Below are 15,749 nucleotides of genomic sequence, written 5' to 3'. Positions count from 1 at the left end.
AGAATCTAACACAGTAGTGGCGATTGGTTGGGAATTAGGGCTCTGCCGCAAATTGAGAGAAGACATGGAGAGAGAGAATCAAACGGTGGGTGGACTCTAGGTGGCGCTGCGCGCCGAAGATTCCAAAGACGGCGACAGAGATCTCGAACAGAAGAGAAGAGATAGCAGAGTCGATGTTGGCCTGAATCGAAAGGATTAGGGCCCCGATTCCAGACTCTAATTCGACCCAACTTCTTCCCCTTCTTCCTGATCGCCCTTGCTCAGATCTCCCTCATTCTTCACCGACAGAGCAGAGGCGATGTTGGCCTGAATCGAAAGGATTAGAGTCGATGTTGGCCTGAATCGAAAGGATTTGGTTGAAATTTTGAATTTTGGGTGTTGGAAAGATGAGAATTTTAGGGTTTGGAGATTGAGTGGAGATTGAGGGTGTGTTCATCTGGTTTCAGGGTGAGGGCGACTGATTCCGGTGACTTCGCCGGAGGTAAGGGTGGCTGATGGCGGCGACTTCGCCGGAGGAGGGAGGCAGTGGATGAAGAAGAAAGTGAAATGCGGAAGAAAGTCTTTTAATTAACTCATTAATTTTGGTGGGTCTCACTCAATTAAAACATAACACTCAATTTCTTAATCTCCGTGCCGAAAATAATGTGGCCAACAATATTGGGATGGAGGGAGTACATCTTTTTCTTATTCTTTCTCTTTTTCTTTTTCTTTTTCTTTAACATCTTATTTTCTATTTTATTTCTTTTTTTAAATTGTGAAATTCGACTAATTATAAAATATTTGATATGCATATCAAATTAAAGATCATGACAAGAGCTTTAATTTGATATATGTTATGTAAATATTGGATTTAAAATATAAAAATTATATTTATTTAAAGATTAAAACTTAAGAAAATTCTCTCTCTTCTCTCCTCTTTTTTTTGAATAAATCTATATTTTTTTTCAATTATCTTTTAACTTATATTGTTTTCTTTTTTCACAATATCATTTTTTATTAATATGAATTATTCTTTATTATTTTTATATTAAACTAAAATATATTTATCTTAAATTATACAAGTAGTATTTTTAATTATATTTAAAAATTTTATATAATAATCAAATGATAATTAATTTTATATATAATGAAATATAAAAATATTTTTTGTGCATTGCACGAGTGCAAATACTAGTTAAGATAAAAAATAGTAGTAAAAAGAAAATTGAAATGATGAATTAATTTAAAATTTAATAAAATTTGAAGGCTATACAACATAAGGTAAAATAGTAAATTTTTAATTAATTTTTATTAGTATTTTAAAGGGGGCGAGTAAAAAGGGGCTGCGAATAGAATCACCCCTCAAATATTACTTTATGAAAATGTAGTTAAGGGAAAATAAGGAGGCGGCCCATTATAATTGCTTGAAATTCGTATCTCACAATATTGAGCTCGAATCTTGTAAAATGAAACACTCTTTCCCGCACATAAATAGTAGTATTTTATTTAGGGGTTAATGCCCATAAATCCTTTAACTATTAGGGATTTCGTGTTTTGCATCACGTACAGAATTTCAGCCACAGTATATCACAACTAAACATTCGATCACTTTTTGCATCCGGCAAAAAATTTCGGCGACATAACTTAGCTTATGTGTCCAATTTTTTTATGACAGAGCATATTAAAGCCTACATGGCAATGACATGGTAATTTATTTTTTTTAATAACTGACGTTTAATGAAACGACGTCGTTTTGCCGGGTACTAAACGATGTCGTTTCGACTAAGCGGTAAAATTACACGATAATTAGGGTTATTCCCCAACAGTCATTCACTTTTCATTGCATTTCATCTTTTTGTTCATCTGGTACCCCTTCATTGAATAATGAATCACCATTGACTTCGACTGTTGCTGGCCCTACAACATCCACAAATCTTTGTCGCATTCCCTGGATTTGGTGCTTTTAATGGCGCCTCAGTGGTAGGTCATCTCTTAACTTTAATAGAAATGTCAGTGCATGTGGTAGAGTATAGGGTTTTGTGTATGTATAGTTTATTGCGGTCTTATCATGTTATTATCATTTCCGAAGTGTTGGTTTGTGCACTGTATAGTATTTTTGTATTGTGCGCCATTAGTTTATTGTTGGTGTCAGTTGTTTATTGCTTTTTCATTTGTTTATTTTGCAGTACAAAATTCGCCATTAATATCAGTTGGGGTGGCAAGTTTGTGACAAAAGTAAATGGTAGATATTTGTATTGTGGAGGTGGGTTTAATCTTAGGATGCCCCTAGATTCAGATAGGTTTGGCTACTTTGACTTAGAGCATGAGATTAAGAGCTTAGGGATACACAAATGGAGTAAAATAACGTATAGAATCCCAGAGACTGATGTGTACATGGACATAAATGGAGATAGGGAAGTGATGGCAATGTTAGATATGTTGCATCATAAATTGAGGGTGTAATTCCTTTATGTGGAAGGGGCTTTGACATTAAATCAGCTTACAGAAGCTGGTGTGTTGGGCAGGGGAGATGAGGTTGGGGCAGGGGTAGTTGATAATGATGGTTGTGTTGTGGATAATGAGGCTGAGGCAGGGGCTAATGAGGAAAGGGGGTGGAAGAAGATGAGGGTTATAGTGATGATACTGAATGGATTCCAGAAGTTGAGGGCTGTGTGGACTCTGATGTAAGCATAGATAACTTAGATTACATATCAGATGAGGAATTCATCCAATCAAGAGTTAATCTAGCAGATTTAGGGAATTTGTTTGATCTTGCTGATACTGCATAGGTCATAGAAGACTTTGACACTGGAGTAGACAAGGTTTCTGAATATGAGGGCAGTGATGATGATGTTCAATCATCTGAAACTGATGAGGATGAAGAGGGTGAGAGGCACAGGAAGAAGAGGGTGATCTATGACCCTAAGTGTGTGCATGCTGACCTTTAGATAGTACTAGGTATGGAATTTGAAGATGGTCTTCAATGTAGGAGCGCATTGACCACTCTGGCCATAGAAACATGAAGGTTTATTCACTTTAGAAAGGTTAGTAAAAAGTGTTGCCTAGCTAAGTATACTCCTCTGTGTCCATGGAGGGTGCTAGGTAGTCTTCTTAGGAAAGAAAGAATCTTTATCATTAAAAAATATGATAATGATCATACATGTAACAGACAAACAAAGAACAAGATGATTGGGAGCAATTGGATTGCACAAAGGTACCTAAATGTGTTTAGGGTAAGGTATGATATGAGCATCAAGGAGTTGAGGGATGATATTTTGGTGAGATTCAAGATAGAGGTGACTAGAGATAGGTTGTATAAAGCTAAGAGGAAGGCTCAGGAAATGGTGAGGGGACCTGTGGACGTACACTATGGGAGTATTAGAAGGTATCTTGCTGAGCTTCAAAGAGTAGATGTTGAGGGTAGGTTTGAGTTGATTTTGAAAGAGGGTAATGTGTTCAAAGGGTTGTATATTGGGTTTTCTTCTTTAAGAATGGGGTTCAGGAGGAGCTGTAGGCCAGTTGTAGGGTTAGATGGGTATTTTCTCAAGACCTATTTGGGAGGAATGTTGTTGTGTGCCACAGGAAAGGATGGAAACAATCAAATATTTCCTGTGGCATAGGCTGTAGTTGAAATAGAGAACGAAGCATGTTGGACATGGTTTTTCAAGCTATTGTGTGAGGATCTTGAAGTTGGAGATGGTGAAGGTTGGAGCTTTATATCTGACCAGCAAAAGGTAAGAAGCTATTATTGGTTTTGAAATTTCAGTTCATTATACATGATATGACACTAATGTTAAGCTTTTTTATTGCAGGGTCTTGAGAATGCACTGCATTCTATTGCACCACGTGCTGAGCACAGAAATTGTGCGAGACTTGTATATATGAACTGGAAGAAGCTGTACAAATGGATTATACTGAAGAACTTGTTTTGGAAGGCTGCTAGGTGCACCAATGATGTTGACTTCAAGTTGGTAGTCCAAGATCTCAAGAGAGAAAATCAGGCTGCATTTGATGATTTCATGGCAAGAGACTATAAAAGATTTTGCAAAGCCTTCATCTCTACACAAGTTTGCAGGGATTCCATTGACAACAATATCAGCGAGACATTCAATGGCCACATCCTTGTAGCAAGAGGTAAGCATATCATTCATATGCTTGAAGAGATTAGAACTAGCTTGATGGTTAGGCAGGTAGGAAAATATGACAAAATGCAACAATGTGATGACAGAATATGTCCTGCCATTAGGAATATTGTAGAAAGGAGGAAGGATGGTGCTAGCCAATGTGTTGTTTATCATGCTTTAGGAGAGAAGTTTGAGGTACATCATTTTGCTGAAAAATTTGTAGTTAGTCTTAATGATAGAAATTGCACCTGTAGAGTTTGGAATTTTTCTGGTATTCCATGTATTCATGTTTTAGCTGTGGTTCATTACATGAACCTGGATGTATGCGACTATGTCAACAATTACTACACTGTGGGGAGATACTTACTGGTGGCATATGAAGAAGGTCTGGAACCCATTAGATGTAGTGCAAGATGTGAGAAACACTCAAGAATCAGCCAACACTTAGATGTAGGCTTGAAAAAAAAATTGAACTTATTTTGTAATGTTTGGTACAATAGGACCTGGTGGTGATTTTTTGAACAATCTGTTAGTTTTTTGTGATGCTAAAACTGCCATTATGTTGGACTAGATGGTAGTACATGATCTGAAGTTCATATATGAAGAAAATCATTTTGTTCATCCACAATATCTTGTTCATTGAAAAATTTGTTCATTCATAAGAACATAGATCAATCATTACATACTACTTGAAATAGAAATGCTTCTAACCTACTACATTTACTAATAATACAGGACCCTACTACTTGAAATGCTTAAAACCCACTATTTGTTCAGAGATAAATCCACACACCCAACAATAACAAGAACAACAAGAAAATCCTATTCTTCCTGTGCAATTTGGCCATCATCACCTCCATTGCAGCATTCTGCTTCTTGAGCTCTCTAAAGGCTTCAATTTGAAGGGCAAGTTCTTCCTTCAACGCAGAAGCTTCCAACATCAATGATTTCACTTGTGCCCTCATGCCATTTATGTCAAGAAGCTGACGGGCTCTGTTCCTTTGAACCTGCAAATTGTGGAAACAGCCCTTGTAGTGCGAAGTGAGCTCCGGATCTATCCACTGTCAAACACCACAATCTTCAATTTCATGAATTCGGCAGCAGTAAAACCTCCGAAAAGGGTTCAACTCGGTCTTGGATGTGAAATGCTCCACTGGAAGATCGTGGTCGCACCTCAACTCACCTTGGGGGTTATTGGTGTTTCCGGGTTTACGACGCACCTTGGGGGACGATTGCGAGAAGGTCGATGAATTCTCCATTGATGATTTTCATTGGGGCTCTTCGGAAATGTATAATAAAACACAAATGAGCCCTAGTTAAAAAATTAGGGTTCTTATTTTTAATTACAAGGATACGAACGTCGTTTGGTGATTACTATTATCAATTCGACAAGAGGCAAAACGACGTCGCTTTAATTATCGGAAATAAATGACACGTAGATATGTCCGGCTGCCTAGTCAGCTTGAATTTCGCCGGAGAACTAAATAGGATGCAAAAATCGATCGGGTGTTTAATTGTGATATACTGTGGCTGAAATTCTATAAGTGATGCAAAACGCGAAAGCCCTAATAGTTAAAGGATTTATGGGCATTAACCCCTTTTATTTATAATAACTTGAAAGAAATAAACGATTATATCCAAATTTGTTTTGTTTGTTTCTTTTGTATCGAAATAAAGAAAAGTGAAAAATGTGAAATAAATGAAAATTGTTTTAAATTTGTAATGTTGCAGCAGCTGAAGTCGAGGGCGATGCTCTCCGCAGCCGTACACAGAGTCATCTTCCGCCGCAAACCAGCGCCGCCGCCGACGCACCACCGATGCTTTTGCTCCCTCACGTCCATCGACTATCCCCCACTCGACCACCAGCCGCAGTGGTCCGGCCTCCACCAGTGGCGGCGCAGCCCGCTCAACCGCGACCGCCATTGGGGCCCGAACGGCCCGATTCAGCAGCTTAATGAAATTGAACACGCTCTATCATCTCCTGACTTCAGTTCTTGCTCTTCTCTGGCGGAAATAGCGGGTGTTGTTCTCTCCACCCCCGACCCCATCGCAAAAGCTAATCTCTCTCACGCTGCCTACGCCAAATGGCGGCGTCAGGGTTTTCCGATTGGAGTCTCAAATGCCCCTTCCAGGCCTGCTCGCCCTGCCAAACCCCTATTGGTATGTTGCTTCACTTATCAAGGCGTTTGATTTCTGCAATGTTATGGATTTATGAATGCTTTTTTCTTCATTTTACAGAAGCTTTAGGTTGTTCGAATTGTAGGTGTGATGTCTCGCTTGAAAATTTGAAGATTTTATCCAATTTCGTATGGAGGATTTGCTATTGATGAATTTCTGCTCTCTTTTTTTTTTTTTTTGGCATACTTGGCCATGAGACTCAAGCTTATGCAGAGTTCCCAAAATTTACCTTATGTTCTTCCTCAATTGTTTTCAGATCGAATGATTTGTTCTTGAAGTAACATAAGCTGTAGATTGATGGAAATTGTTAGTATTTTCTACAAATTTTCCCTCACTTATGTGCTCATGCATCATTTATGCAAGTGAATAAATTGAAGTAGCTTATTTTCTTGCTTTTCCTTTAATGCAAGCTCAGAATGTGTATGGATCCGATAAGACTATTTTCGCACTGTATTCGCCGACATATAGGGCGATAGATTTGGCATATTTTAACTCTTGATCTCAACTTCCCCCAAAATAATACTAATATGAATCTTGATCTGTTTAGTTTATCAACCAGGAAGAGAAAATGAAGTGAAAATGTTGCTTGCTTGGTTTTGAGATATGCTCTCAAATTTCCCTAAAACACTATGATGAATCTGGATCTGCTTTGTTTTGTCGAGCAGGAAGAGAAACTGAAATCAAATGTTACTTGCTGCTCTTAGTTTTCGTAGATGTTCATCTATGTATGCTTATACCCTCATTGACTCATGGCATATCTTTAGTCCAGGTTTCCCCAAAAGACATTCCCTCGCCAAAGAGTTCGGGTCTGCCTCTCAACGCCTACATGCTTCATAACCTCGCTCATGTTGAGCTAAACGCTATCGATCTTGCATGGGATACTGTTGTTCGGTTTTCACCATACATTGAACTTCTTGGTGAAGGGTTCTTCGCAGACTTTGCTCATGTAGCTGATGATGAAAGTCGGCATTTCACTTGGTGTTCACAAAGACTTGCAGAGCTTGGATTTAGGTAATTCGATGGGTCAAGCTTGAGGCCTTAGTAGTACTGCCTTTATTTTCTTCCCCCACTGACCTCCGAGTTCGTCTCCACGTAGCTATGGCGACATGCCAGCTCATGGTATTTTGTGGGCTGAATGTGAAAAATCATCAAACAATGTTGCAGCTCGGCTTGCATGCATCCCATTAGTTCAGGTACCATTTGGATATCCCATGATCATTTTCTATCCATTAAAGCACATTGCATGATCTATCAAAGTAAACAAAGCCCTAATTTGTTATTGCAGGAAGCCAGAGGACTAGATGCTGGACCTCGACTTGTCAATAAACTGACCGGCTTTGGGGATCATCGAACCTCAAACATCGTTGCAAAGATAGCCGATGAAGAAGTTGCCCATGTCGCAGTTGGTGTTTACTGGTTCGTCTCCATTTGCCAGAAACTGGGCCGTGCCCCCGCCTCTGCTTTCACAGGCGAGCATTATTCTCTGTTACTAGTAGTATCATAATTGATTTGAGAGAGAGAGAGAGATGTAAATAACACTAACATCGGAATGCCCCTTGTCGAGCAGATATTCTGAAAGAGTATAATGTAGAGATCAAAGGCCCTTTCAACCATTCAGCTCGAGAAGTAGCTGGTATTCCTCGTGAATGGTAAGATCAAAGTAAGTTAAAATTTTTGCAGTTGATGTTTTTGGACTGTGATAAAATTTGTAATGGTTGCAGGTACGATCCTTCGCCTGCAACCAACGACGAAAACAAGCTTTCTGAGGTATCATACACCCCATTTTATGTTAAGATGTTGAGACTTGAGAGTTTGTGGTATCATTGGCTTTCTTGAAGAATACAACTTTTTCAATATTGTCATGATTTTGGACTTATGATGGTGATCTTGATATGGTTGTTAGGTATATGAAAGACTTGCTTGCATTATTTCCATGGAGCAAGAAAATTCAAGTTTGGGAAAGCCACCTAAATGAGAAATTTTCGGTCTCAAGCTCATGAATTGGAGAGGAATCTACTTTGTTTCCGTTGACTATGTAAATCTATTAGTATGATTAATCCTTTTTTTGTTTAATCTTGGAATGGTGTAATGGAAGCATGAAATTTTGTTATATTGAAGATAGAATGAAAATCTGTTGCTCAAGAACTACCTTACTTTGCACACAACTAGATTACAACCATGAAAATGTGTTGATGAAGAAGTACATTTCCACACACTAACTAACCTACACAATCAACAGAAACACAAAAGATCCACAACTAGATGCATAGCATCTCATATTTTATTTTATCTGGGAAACATGAACATGGCTCTCTGTCTCTATATATCTTGGCCAGCCCCTTTATACGTCTCTTTCTCATCATCATCTTTCCCAAGTAGAGGATGCTGTCCGGAGACAAGATCCTTGGTCGTTTGCCCAATCTCCACTAGAGTCTCGCCAATCGCCCGCATGATGCCCCCTCCGAGCTCGTGCTCGCCTTCTCCTCCGACTGCTTCTTGCTGCCAGTGTTCGCCTTTCGACCTTCCCCATTGCTGCCATTGTTCTTCTTCTCCTCCCCATTGCTCCTCAGAGGGGCCTCCGCCACCCCCAGTGCTGAATGTCTCTCTCCTTTCTTCCTGCACAAAACCAAAAGTTGGACACATTCCACATTTCTCACCCCTTATTCAATTAAAAAAACAAACAGCAATGGATCACCGTTTGTGGTGAAGATCTCTTCATTTCCAGATCCCTCTTAGCCTCTTCCTTCTTCCTCGCAGCATAAGCTGCCGCGCTCTCTTCAGTTGCTACCACCGTGTCCTTGGCAGCCGCGATCTTCTCCCCAGCATACCCCACCACAGCCTGCCCTGCTCCGGCAACCTTATCCTTAGCCGCCACCGCTACATCACCTGTGTACCCCGCCACCTTAGACGTGACGTCTGCCATCGTCTTGGTGGCCTCCGCTGTCTTCCCAAGGGTGAAACGCGCCGCCTCCCACCCCGCCACCACCGCCTGATCCTTCACCCCTGCAGCCGCCTTCCCTGCATATCCCGCCGCTCCTTTGCCGCTCTCAACCGTTGCATCCTTTGCAGCCACCGCCTTCTCGCCTATGTACTGTGCAGCAGTCTTGGCTGTATCAACCGTCGTATCCTTGGCAGCCACGGCCTTCTCGCCCGCGTACTGCGCAGCAGTCTTCGCTGTATCCTTGGCAGCCGATGCCTTCTCGCCGGTGTATTGCGCAGCAGTCTTTGCTGTATCAACCGTTGTATCCTTGGCAGCCGCTGCTTTTTCCGCGGCGTATTGTGCAGCAGTCTTTGTTGTATCAACCGTCGTATCCTTGGCAGCCGCTGCTTTTTCCGTGGCGTATTGTGCAGCAGTCTTTGTCGTATCCACCGTCATGTCCTTGGCCGCCGTTGCTTTCTCGGCGGCGTATTGTGCAGCAGTCTTTGCTTTATCGACGGTGGTATCCTTCACAGCCGCTGCTTTCTGGCCGGTGTATTGTGCCGCCGTCAATGTCGTATCAACCGTCACATCCTTGGCAGCCTTGGCTTTTTCAGCGGCCAACTGCGAAGCGGATTGGCCTTTTGTAGAAATCACATCCTTGGCCTCCGCCGCCTTCTGCGCTGCATAATCTTTAGCCTGTTGGCTTTTCTCAACCACCGTGTCCTTCAAAGCTCCGCCTCTCGATGAGAGGACGTCCCTGACATCGGCCGCCTTCTCCGCCGTGTAACCTTGAGCCTGCTGGCCTTTCTTCGCCGTGGTGTCCTTCACCTCCGTTGTCTTGTCGGCCGCTTGCCGGCCTTTCTCCGCCATGGCCTGCATCCCTCCAGCAGCACCGCTCTTGGCCTTGTCGTAGCGCTCCTCCGCGGCCCTGATCGCCTCCGCCGAATTCTGCTGCGCCACCCCCCTCATTCTAGAAACCTCCTCTAAGGAGGGCTGGCGCGGCTCCGCATCCATGGGGCTGGAAATGGAGATCCCGGCGACTCTCACTGGAACGGCCTCGATATGAATGGTTGTCTCTCCATGATGAGGCTGCTGCTCGTCTCTAGCCTTATCAACCAGCGACTCGAAATGAGTTGCCATCTTCGGAACTCGGTCTCTCTCTACCTCCACCTTACGCTCCTCCCTCGCACTCTCTCTCCTCGCCTGCTCCGACGCCATTCTCTTTAATTCCAAACACTAAATATTTCTTGAATTGATTCTCACGCTCCGGAATTCCTATAAAAAGCAATAGGCTTCGCACCAAGGTTTGGATTTTGGCGGTTGAAATTTGAAGATACGTCATCTTTGTTAGACCACGTGTCGGAAGGTGCAGCGATCGATGTGTGTGAGTAATCACCTCCAGTGTGTGTTGAATCTTACGTGTCGCCTTGCATGAATTGAGTTATCATCTCCATCATTTTATTTTTGTTTTTCATCTTTTCTAAGTCTACCAATCGTCAAATTGGTTTATATCCTATACTGGATTTGGATCTTTTTTCTGTTTTATCCACTTCCGCTCCTTTTCTTTCTTATTCTTTCTCATTTTTATATTTTCTAATGAGCGAAATCTCAAATCTAGCTATGACTTCTAATTGAAAGTGTTCTGAATATATTTTACTACTTTCCATGATCTACAAAATATTCACAAATTAGACATGAAATGTAATTTGAGTTTGAAATCTGAAACAACAGACTAGCAAATTATCTATTAGGGCAACTTATTAGACACTTTTTCTGGTTTAACTTATTGACTATTAGTTCATTTATTTACTTTTTTTTTTATGGTTTACAGACTTATAGACCACGTTAAGGAAATTGCGGTGGTTAGGCTTTCCTTGTGGGTAAGCTACGTATAATAATTTGCAAAAAACTTATGCACATTATGTCATTATTATATATCATAAAAGAAAAAGATGCACGCTTCTCAAAATAAATAGAGAGACAAGTTGAATTGTTAGCAACCTACAATACAGAATGAAACATTAAAGTGGGACAAAAGATTTCAAGTTATTTTATGATACTTGAATAAATCTATATCTCATAATAATTTCTTTTCGTATCGAAACAATAAACTTCAATTAAAAGGTGAGCCAAATTCAAACCTCTGAGGGAACAGATCGAGAATGGATGTGGATGCGGCTACGACTGGTAATCGGTTCAATTTGGTTTATAATTGAATCGAACCGATTTTTCGATTAATCGAAATCGATTAAGGCTGAAAATGATAATCGAAAATGGAATCGATTTTCGGTTCAATTGACCGATTAATCGGTTAACCAAATTAAATCCAACACAAAGGCCTACAACACACCAAGAACAAGTGAACAATATATAGGATAGCATTCTAAAATCAGACACATCCTCACCTACTTAGAGGGATAAGTAACTAATGATCAACGATTCCATTCTTTTTAACAGAAAATTACTTAAAACAATCATTCCCACGTTAAAGTTGTGCGAAAATGGGTTACATATAAAGTTGTACAAAAATGAGTGGAACTAACCTTTCAAATGTACGCCGCCGGGATTGCTGGACCGCCACCACCGGAGCTCGAACTCGAAGGCGAGCAAAGGCCGAAGGGAATCGCCAGTGGATTGGCCGAGGAACTGGGGGGAAGGCAGTGACAAATCTCACGCAGCGACGTGTGTAAGATGTGCCGGTGGGAACTGGGGGAGAGAAGCGACGTCGCTCGGCGCTTCCCTTAACCCTCGCAGTCGTAGAGTTGCAGAAATTTCGATGGACAGGACGAAGGAGAAGGCAGAGCCCGATTCTAAAACTGAGGGGAAATCATTGCTCCCTGGGAATGGGAACCCAAATTCTTTTAATTATTAGTATTATTACAACTTAATAAAATATATATTATTTAATTATTAAACCGGTTAATTCGGTTTAACAGGTCGGTTACCGGTTAAATCGATTAACCAGTTTACAAAAAATTACATAAACGATAACCGAACCGAATCGGTAAAATTCGATTATCGGTTAACCGATTAACCAATTTTTCGGTTCAGTTTCGATTATAACCTAATAATTGGAACCGTGTTACCACCCCTAAATGTCGCGTTTGATAGCAACTTGCATGGTTTTGGTATTGATGTTATTATTCGGAATGATCGGACCGAGTTAATAGCTAGCTCTTATTATAAAGCCTATAAAGCCGTCGTCGAATGTGATGATTGAGAGATCATAGCGTGGTGTATAGGGTTATCACAAGTCTGGAACATGATGTTGCATATAATTATATTGAAGGCTAATTGAAATTGGGCGAATTGGCTCGGAACCAGTTTGGATCAAAATTGAAGTCGAAATCGAAACCGCCAAACACCTAGTTCAATTACGAGCCCAATTTTCACGAATCAAAAATCGACGATTAACCGCCGGCCCTATAGGATTGCAAAGTGACAGGGGATAGAGGGAAGGGTTAGGGGTGGCAGTCGAGGCAAAAAAACACCGATTTTGAGCGGTTAACCGGCAGTTTTCAATTTTAATTAATTTTTGTTTGTTGAAATTCAAATTAATAATTTCAGATTTTTAGTAGTTTAGAAAATTTAGTGTAGTAAATTTAGTTTACTTATTCAATATTGTAATTTGAATTTTGAAAATTGTAATTCATTTGTACATGTAATGGAGTATTAATATTCTTTTATTATTTATTTATTTATATTTATAATTCAATAAAAATGAGAATTTTATTATAATTTTGGCTGTAAATGTATTATAATTTTATGAGTCAATACATCAAATTAGCCACTTTAATATAGTAGAATTAAAATTTACCCATTCAAATTTAAAAAATAAATAATAGCCACTTTTTATGTCAAATAACAAACTTACCCCAAAGATTAAAATTAAAAAAAATACCCACTAATATATCATCACAAATACACTACACATTTAAAAAAAAAAATCACAAATCTCATCTCTCTCTCTCCTCTCTCTTTTTTACGCACTCTCTCTTCTCTCTCTCATCTTTCTCTCTCTTGCAGATCACTATGTCTCTCCTTTATCATTATCTTCTCTCTCTTTCCTCTCTCTCTCTCTCTTGTTTCTCGCAGATCGCCGGAAGCTGTCGACTGAAACTTTCTCTCTCCCCTTTCTCTTTCTCTTCTCTCTCTCCTGTTTCTCGCAGATCGCCGGAAGCTATCGCCTTTTTCAGGAAGAGTCGCACTTTGCCGATCTCGGCGAGTTGCCGGAGTGCTTCACCGTTTTCCGCACGCCTTCCGCCGCTTCGCCGCCGTCTCTCACCGCCATTCATAAGCTCTCTTCCTTATTAGCTACGCTCTTCGAGAGCTCTCATTTAATTTATTTACATGGTTTTTTTTATCTTCTACGATGGATGTGTATACCAGGTTTGAATTTGGATTTTCTTCCAATTTACTTTCTCTTCTTGCCGCGTCTTACTTATCTCAATCTGGTTTTGAAGGCAATGAAACCTAAATTCAGGAATGTTTAATTTTTTTTTTTTGCTGTGAGCGAATAGAATTTCCGCATGATTAGAAAAAATGTTATTTTTTTGTCAAGAAAAATATATTTTATTGATGAAAACCAATGGTACCAGTGGTACCTAAAATTTAATACTTCCTCTGTCCACAATTTAATGTCCTACTTGCCTTTAAAAATTGTCCACAATTTAATGCCCTATTCTGCTTTTTGTGCCCTTTTACTCTTCTTCTTTTTCTATATTTACTACCCTTTGCCACTAATGGACCCACCTTAAAACACATTTATCATTTTTATATTCTATATTTACTACACTTTATCACTAGTGGACCCACTCACAACACCTTTACCACTTTAGTCAACTATCTTTATCACTTTAGTCAACTACCCTTATATTTCATCCACATCACCTTTTTCAGCTTTCTTAGTCTCCGTGCCCACACCCAAATAGGGCATTAAATTGTGGACGGAGGGAGTACATGTTAATAGCGAAAAATCACGAGAGCACCAAGAAGAAAAACTCAGATCCGATTCTACAATCCTGAAAATTTTATTCCAACTCCATAGTCTGCCTTTAATCTCCATGATCAAGTTTTGAGCGTCCCAAACCTTTCCTTCAAATCTGCTCTCATTCTGTTGTTTCCACATTAGCCAAATTGTGCACATCTACAGCGCCTTAAGGATCTTCTCACTCTTCTTTCCTCTTCCAATGTGTATAAACATGATGAATTGTTGGGCAATACCATGAGGTCTAGCCGTGCTGATGCCGATCCAATTTGGAATTGCGTTCCATACCTGTTCGGCTTTTGGGCAGAGTAAAAAAAAGGTGATCTGCCGTCTCTTTTCTCGAAACGCAAGCATTACACCAAGCCTCTTCTACTGTCAGCGTCACTCTCCTCTTGGTAAGGTTATCGCATGTCGCTAACCTATTTCTCAAGCATCTCCACGCTGTCACTCTCGCCTTGTGTGGAGCCTGCGTGTCCCATACTTTTACTAACACCTCACTTGAGACGTTTGTTGAGAATGGCTCGTTTCTGATGACCGCAATGACAGAGTATGCTGATTTGATTGAGTACATTCCATCCTTAGACGCCTTCCATATCCATCCATCCATCTTTCCTGTACATGGAACACATTCAGAGATAAAAATAGTTAAGAGCATCTCCAGTCGTCGGGTCGAAGAGAACGTCGATCCGGGACGCCGGGAGGGTGGCCACGCTGGAGAGCCGGCCTGATGCGAAGCCGTGTCGAATTGGAGACCCGGGGCAAAGGGAGGAAATTCTGATTTTTTAAAAATTTAGCCGTTTGAAATATATATATATATTAGTTCGATCCGTTGGAAGCCAACGGTAGTATAGCCGTTTCTATTTTTTTTCACTTTACCTATATATATATATCCGAACTTAATTCCATTCATTTCATTACCTAAAAATCATCTCCACATCAAAAATTCTCTATAAGAAATGTCTTCCTCTTCATTAAGCCACGAGGACGAGCGACGTGCTCAAGAATTTTCCAATCTTATGCAAGAATTTAATCAAATTGTTCAAGCTATTGGTGATCCGGATGAGCAACCTCGTTGTCGGCGACGAAGAGTGGCAAAGAAGGCCTACATTCATCGGGACCATAAAGCTGGCGCTCTACTTTTGCACATGGATTACTGTGCTGAAAATCCGACGTCTTTCGCCGCCGATTTTGCATGCGTCGTGCGTTGTTTTTGCGTATCGTTAATGCTGTGCAATTCGATCCATACTTCCAACAACGCACGGATGCACTTGGGAGACCCGGCTTCACGCCGTTGTAAAAATGCACGGTTGCTATTCGTATGCTAGCTAATGGTGGGGCAGCGGACCAGTACGACGAGTATCTCCAGATTGCAGAGTCCACCTCGTTGGAGTGCTTGCGCAGATTCTGTCGAGCCATTATTCAACTCTTCGGCCCAGAATACTTGAGGAGGCCGACTTCCGCTGATTGCCAACGGCTTCTAGCAATGCACGAGGCAAAGCACGGCTTCCCGGGAATGCTAGGGAGCCTCGATTGCATGCATTGGCCGTGGAAGAATTGTCCA

General features: G+C 40.7%; 2 protein-coding genes across 2 annotated transcripts; one reads left to right on the top strand and one right to left on the bottom strand.

Moving 5' to 3' along the window:
* The first annotated feature begins 5,752 nt into the window (after positions 1 to 5,752).
* Positions 5,753 to 8,423, top strand: LOC131012315 (uncharacterized). Its single transcript, XM_057940256.1, has 7 exons — positions 5,753 to 6,263; positions 7,051 to 7,292; positions 7,378 to 7,474; positions 7,567 to 7,750; positions 7,849 to 7,930; positions 8,003 to 8,048; positions 8,185 to 8,423. The coding sequence occupies exons 1-7, from the start codon at positions 5,826 to 5,828 to the stop codon at positions 8,254 to 8,256; spliced, it is 1,161 nt and encodes a 386-aa protein (XP_057796239.1). The 5' UTR covers positions 5,753 to 5,825; the 3' UTR covers positions 8,257 to 8,423.
* Positions 8,424 to 8,459: 36 nt separating this feature from the next.
* Positions 8,460 to 10,457, bottom strand: LOC131012310 (embryonic protein DC-8). Its single transcript, XM_057940240.1, has 2 exons — positions 8,977 to 10,457; positions 8,460 to 8,897 (listed from the first exon to the last, which is right to left on the bottom strand). The coding sequence occupies exons 1-2, from the start codon at positions 10,417 to 10,419 to the stop codon at positions 8,601 to 8,603; spliced, it is 1,740 nt and encodes a 579-aa protein (XP_057796223.1). The 5' UTR covers positions 10,420 to 10,457; the 3' UTR covers positions 8,460 to 8,600.
* Positions 10,458 to 15,749: the final 5,292 nt, after the last annotated feature.

This window comes from Salvia miltiorrhiza, chromosome 2 (genome assembly GCF_028751815.1).
Source record: "Salvia miltiorrhiza cultivar Shanhuang (shh) chromosome 2, IMPLAD_Smil_shh, whole genome shotgun sequence".
Taxonomy (NCBI): Eukaryota; Viridiplantae; Streptophyta; class Magnoliopsida; order Lamiales; family Lamiaceae; genus Salvia; species Salvia miltiorrhiza.
Note: the sequence above shows the minus strand (reverse complement) of the source record. Positions and strands in the feature narration are given on the sequence as shown.

Bases quoted from the DNA above. Each gene is read 5' to 3' on its own strand.
- LOC131012310 (XM_057940240.1), bottom strand. From the start codon at position 10,419: ATGGCGTCGGAGCAGGCGAGGAGAGAGAGTGCGAGGGAGGAGCGTAAG. The intron at 8,898-8,976 runs GTGATCCATTGC...GGTTTTGTGCAG, and splicing joins AGAGATCTTCACCACAAACG to GAAGAAAGGAGAGAGACATT.
- LOC131012315 (XM_057940256.1), top strand. From the start codon at position 5,826: ATGTTGCAGCAGCTGAAGTCGAGGGCGATGCTCTCCGCAGCCGTACAC. The intron at 7,293-7,377 runs GTAATTCGATGG...GTCTCCACGTAG, and splicing joins CTTGCAGAGCTTGGATTTAG to CTATGGCGACATGCCAGCTC. The intron at 7,751-7,848 runs GCGAGCATTATT...CTTGTCGAGCAG, and splicing joins CCCCGCCTCTGCTTTCACAG to ATATTCTGAAAGAGTATAAT.